The sequence below is a fragment of the Muntiacus reevesi genome, chromosome 6, assembly GCF_963930625.1.
Source record: "Muntiacus reevesi chromosome 6, mMunRee1.1, whole genome shotgun sequence".
Classification (NCBI taxonomy): domain Eukaryota; kingdom Metazoa; phylum Chordata; class Mammalia; order Artiodactyla; family Cervidae; genus Muntiacus; species Muntiacus reevesi.
In genome coordinates, this window is record NC_089254.1 from 98,172,606 (window position 1) to 98,178,605 (window position 6,000).

The 6,000-nt window shown below is 51.9% G+C and overlaps 1 protein-coding gene across 1 annotated transcript in view; it reads right to left on the bottom strand.

Moving 5' to 3' along the window:
• The window catches only part of KDM7A (lysine demethylase 7A), a 71,454-nt gene extending 67,323 nt beyond the window's left edge, over positions 1-4,131 (bottom strand). The window contains exon 1 of the mRNA XM_065939194.1: positions 3,910-4,131. Within this exon, the coding sequence (XP_065795266.1) occupies positions 3,910-4,103 (194 nt within the window). The 5' untranslated portion in view covers positions 4,104-4,131. The remainder of the gene's footprint in view (positions 1-3,909) is intronic.
• Between the last annotated feature and the right edge of the window lie 1,869 nt (positions 4,132-6,000).

The following is a 6,000-nucleotide window of genomic DNA, read 5'->3' on the forward strand; positions in this document are numbered from 1 at the left end:
TTTCTGGAAGACAATCTGGCAATAGCCACAGGAAGCCTAAAAATATCTATGCCCTGTGACTAACCATTCTACTTCAAGGAAATTTCCTATTGAGTATTTACATGGCTCAGATCATCTTATAAGTGTTTTACATGTGTTAACTCATTTGATTTATTCCAAGGAAATGATTAGAAATGTTCACAACTGGTTTGTTTAGAAGGCTGTCGACCATCCATCATTAGGAAATACAAGAAGTCGTAAACAAAGTAAAAAACTAACAAGAGGGGAATGATTTCGAAATGCATTGTACTTCCTTGAAATTAACCTCTGTGCAGCCACTGAAAATGTTTTTCAAGAACATTAAAGATAGGAAAAAGTAAACATTGATAAATGATAGGAAACAGTAGAATGCATAAATTCCTAGTTTTATTTTTTCCAGTTTTATTTTTAAAAGTACATACCTATAACTTAAATGTTAAAATGAATGTGACTAACAAGACTAGTAAATAAAGATATTTACATTGCAATAGGGAGAGAAAAGACATTATAATACAACTAAATTAGGGCAATGATGCAATTCTACATAAGATGAAATAAAAGCACTATGGAAAGACGTCTAGCCTAGAGATTAGGGGGAAGGGCATTGTCAAGAAAGTTCTCCATTGTCTTACTTCCACTAAGGACTCTGAGGAAGAACTCCGTCTCCAGGTTGGAAGGAACCTGCCCAGGAAAGTCCTGTTAATTCCTCAGCTCACCACCCCCAGGGTATCAATTATCAGTTGTACCCTGAACCCATATTCTTTTCCTTCCTGGACCCATATTCTTGTTCCCTCCTACTTACAGAAAAGACTTAGGTAGACTTGAAGAACAGGAATTCCTAAACACTAAGGATGCAAAGTTCAAAAGCCTCAAACTTGGAGGAAGCTGGTTCCATCTGACCTCATGCCTGACTAAAAAGCCTCAAGGAAGGTCTTCCCAGTCAGGATAGTTTAGGACAAAACCTTTTTGGATTTCCAGATGTCAGGAACTCCAGACAGAGTAAACCCAAATTTATACCAAAATTCACTGACTCCTTGAGATTAAAAAATTTTTTCTACTTGAAAAAATAAAAGTATCAAGAAGTTATCCAGGTAGAGATAACCCTCTGTATCCATTCTCCTATGCTTTCTTCCTCTTCTGCAGATAGACCATCCCTGGAAACCAAAGGAAAGTTGAGCATGGAGATTAAAGATACATAGGTAAGCTTAGTTGCTCAGTCATGTTCCACTCTTGCGACCCGTGGACTGTAGCCCACCAGGCTCCTCTGTCCATGGGATTCTCCAGGCAAGACTACTGGAGTGGGTTGCCATTTCCTTCTCCAGGATTAAAGATACACCATGGTATTTTAGGGGCCAGTTCTCACATAAGCAAATGACATCTGTTTAATAATTAATACATAAGAACATTTTGCTGTGTTCACTAAACCATTCACTTGTGGTACAATAAACAGAATAAATATTGATTACAAGAAAAAAATACGGACCCCAAATTACCAATATTTCACTGAGTTAAACTTGCTAATAAGATACTACTTTTGCACCGTAGGGCATAATGTATCACTAAATTTTCTAACTTTTGACATCTGAATCACATTAAGTTCTCAAGGGTTGCTGGTCAAAAAAGCCCTGGGTTCAAAAAAACATTTTTCAAAGTCACCTCCACAGATACAAAGTCACACAAATTCATGTGACAAAGCAGCCCACACTCCTGCTCTCCCTCCTTCATACACGCCCTCTGTTTTCCCTTCAACCTTTTCTGTTTACAAATTTAATACTTAAATGTATTAACAAGAGTTCTCATAAACTACCTGCAGCTTTTCACGGTTATAGTGTTACCTAAATTAAGATAAATAAAATTCCAGTCTAAAATTGATTAACCTAGCAAACCTCTACATTGTACAATGGGATAAATTTCTTATGAAGCTAAAACAGTTCTTTGAAAAAATAAGTCTGCATAATCACCAGGAATTCGGGATTTATTCTGCACGGAATCTAGATTTCTGGATCATCTCTACTCTGGTTGCATATGATGGGAAAAGAGGATATAGAGATAGAACTGGCAAGACTTGTTATCTTCCTATTTCAGTTTTACGTACAACCAAAATATAGGGAAAGCATCGGTTCCAAGTAACGAAAAAGAACTTTAGAGAATTTGTTTTTGATTACAAGCGGCACGGCTGTAATAACACTCCCAGCATATACCAGACTGTGAAAAGAGGATCTGCCATACAAAGCAAGGACGCTGTCTTAACTTTTACGTCGACAATTTGCTGGTTTTACTCTCCTTCTGCTGTTGCTGTCAGAATTAGGCAACCTGAAAACGGATCAAGTAAAACTAGCTGTACTTGAAAATTAAGTAAAACTAACTGTACCTAGCGCTCAACATTGACAGGAACGCTGCAAGTGAACTGGTTTTCTCTCCCAGGGCCAGTAGAGGGAGACCAAGACATCTGGCCTGGTCGTGCAGTGTTTCTGCAAAATTGGGGAGGGGGGGGAGTGGAGGCTGTATTTAAATGTCCTGCTGTCAATCAAAGGACACTTCCTACAATCACAGTCACCATATCTGCTATTACCCGCGAGCGTACTCTCGCCCAGAAACACCCCGAAACGGGGCTCGGGAAACCTGCTTCACCTAAAAGTGACCGCAGGCCTTGCCACAACACCCAAATAAGGACTTGGGGAGCCCAACCTCAACTAGTTTCTTTGTTTAAATGCCTGCGAATCCCTCCCACGCCGGAGTCAAGAGGCTGTGGCGCCGCCCTTTATTAGCCTCACACTTTGATTACAAAACACACGAGTCGGCGGCTCGGCGGCGGGGGCGGCCCGAGCTCTCACAAACGTCAAACCCGAGACACAGGCGGCGGCCGAGGCAGAAGGCGACGCTCGCCGCCCCCGCCACCCGCCCCGAAGTCCCCACCGGCCGGCCAAAGTTCGCCCGCCCCAGGCCCCCCGGGCGCTGGCCCCCGGATCGCCAGCCCCCGGTCGCCGTCCCCTCGGGCGACTGGGGACGTTTCACTCTTTGTAACAAAGTTTGAGCCGCGGCGCGGGGGCGGCCGCGGGGGACTGGGGCGTGAGGCTGTCCCTCGGGGCCCCGCTGCCCACTCCATCCGCTCCACCCCCGCCGGGACGGGCTGAGCCGCTCCGGCGGTTGGGGGCCGAGACCCGAGCCGCCCCGCCCGGGACCCCCGGCCCGAACTTCCCACTGGCATCTCTCTCGAGTCCCCGCAAGTGCCTCCTCATCTGTTGCTCTGTTTACTCCGCTGGAGCCCCGCCGGGCCGGCGCTGCCGACGCCCCCGTCCCAGCGCCCCGCGGCCGAGGAAGTTTGATAAAAAGCCCGGGGAAGGGGGCGCGACCGCGACCCGCGGTCGGGCGAGCGGCGGAGGCGAGGAGGGCAATTTCTGGAGACCCCCGGGCCGGGGCCGGCCGCTCGCCGCCCGGAAGGAAGGAGCGGCGGCCGGTCGGGCAGGGCGGCCAGCCGGGTGGCGACTCCGGGCCGGGAGCCCCGGCCGGGCGGGGCGGCGGCCGGGCTGCGGGCGCGGCGGGCCGGGCCGGGCCGGCGCTCCGACCGCCGCCTCCGCTGGCGCCTGCCCCGGCCGCGTCCCCTCGCCCCGGTACCCCCCCTGCCAACTTCTCGGCCGGTCCCCTTTGTTCCCGTTTGTTGTGGCGACTCTTCGGCCGGCCGGGCGATCCCACCAGCCCCCTCTAAGCCCGCTGGGCGCCCGGCGAGCCCGGGGCCCCGCGCGCCCCGCTGCCCGGGCCGGGGGGCTAGGCACCCGGGCCCCTCGGCGCTCGGTGCGGCTCGGCGGCCGGCGGCGCGGGCGGCCGGCGCGGCGACGGCGGCGGTTGGCCGGTAGCCGGCGGCGGCGGCGGGGCTGGAGGGGGTTTATTTACCTGCCGTGGAACCAGTCCTTGCAGATATCGCACTCGATCATGAAGCGGTTCACGTCGTACGGCTGCCGGCACACACAGTACACCGGCGGGGGCGGCGGGGCTGCCGAGGCCCGGCCCGGAGCCGCCACCGACACGGCTGCCGCGGCGGCTCCAGCTGCTGCTCCCGCGGCCACCGCCGCCGCCGCTCCGGCCATCTTTAAAAAACACACACACACACGCTCGCTCGCTGCTCCGCTTGCAGACTGGAGCGAGCGCAGCCGCCAGCCAGCGCCGCCTCCTGCAGCAGCCGGAGCAGCAGCCGCGGCGGCGGCGGCGGCGGCGGCGGCGGCGCCTCAGTGCGCGCGCGCGAGGCCGCAGCCGGGCCCGGAGGGGGCGGGCGGCGAGCGGAGGCGCGCGCACGCCGCGCAGGGACCGAGCCCGGCTCCTTCCGGCGCTCCGCGCGGGGCCGCGCGTGTCGCGCACGTCGTTCTGCCGCCCGGCGCGCGCGCCCGCTCCGCTCGCGTCGGCCGGGCGGAGGGTGACGCGCTGAAGGGCACGCGGGGCGGGGGAGGCGGAGGGAAGCAGAGGCTCCCTGAGGACACGCGCGGCGGCGCGGGGCGCGCGGCCGCGGGAGGAGGGCGGCGGGTGCGTGCGAACGACCGGCTCCGGCATTTCTGAGTGACCGCGGAGGCCGGAGAAGTTCCTGCGCAGTGGAAAGCGGCGCGCTACGTCTGTGCCCTGGCCCTGGACCCGAGGAAATTAGAGCCCCGCCGGGGCCACCTCCCGACCCCGGGAGTATCTTAAATCAATTAACCTCCGCGGGTTCGAGCCGAGGGTTAACAGCACAGCGATCTGCTTAAGTCCTGCTGAGGGGCAGGAGTATGCTAGGGAGTCATGCAAAGTTCCAAAAACGTCCCACCCGAATTCCCACCAACCAAGCCAGGAATGCAGTGTTGATAGAGCCACTGGTAGGTGAAGGAGGTTGTTCCCAAGAGGAATTCATTTAATGTCTGGGAGCCCAGAGGAACCAGTCTTGAAATGTGGTAGGTGGAGAAAGGACCGGAGAGGAATCTGGAGTGCTTATAAACAACACGACTTAGGTGCGAATACTTAGATGAGTTCCAAGTTTGGAAAACAGGAATAAAATTCTAAGTGGCAGTGACACGTCGGAAAGGGACTATTAGAAAAACGGTAATACGGGACTTGGCAGATGATAGGCCACTAATAAGTATTTTTGAATGAAGGATGAGACTGATAATAAAAACAACTAACACATCCAATAGAAATGGATTGCCTTGGTATCATAATTGGGGCGAGTTGGAAGGGATGTTAAGAATTATGGAACATTGTAAATTAACTATACTTCAATAAAATTATATATATGTATATATATAGGAATTATGGGAACAGATGTTCACAGCTACATTTCGAAGGCATGTCTATCATTGATTTAAAAAACAACAAAAAAAATCCTGTAGCTGCCATCTCACTCAGCCCAAGGCAGAGAATCACTGATACCTAGTCTAACCTTTTTATAATTGAGGAAAACACTTAACTTGCTTAAAGTCTCAGATCTGGGCTTGAACTAAAGTTTTTAAGTTTCTTGATTCCGCAACCAGTCCTTTTTCTACCACACCATTGCTTGTCTCATATTTTGCATTAAAAGAAACACCTGGAAGTCAGAGTTGACCACAGAATGAATGAGTTGGAAACCTGTTTCTGCTAGTGAAGAAAGAAAAGTTACTGGAATTTCGGCATAAGTTTAGAGGCATCCTGGACTGGGGTAGTGAAGAGGCTTACATTCAAATCCTGTTTTGTCGAAGCTGTGTGACTTTGAGCGGGTCACTCTGTTTCTCTTGAATTAGATTTTGAAGATCTCTTCGAAGAAAAATTATGGATAATAATATCTTACTTAACTATCTCACAGAGACTTTTATCTCAAGCAGAAGAGACCATGTATTTTTAAAAGTACACTGTAAAGGATGTGTGTCGTCACAGAAGGGGAGGCGGTGGAAGCTGTCATGTTGGAGTCGTGATGAGAAGGGCATTCAGACAGGCACGTGGCCTGGTATGGGGGTGCTCTTGGTGCTAGAGGAGCCTCCTGGCCTTGGG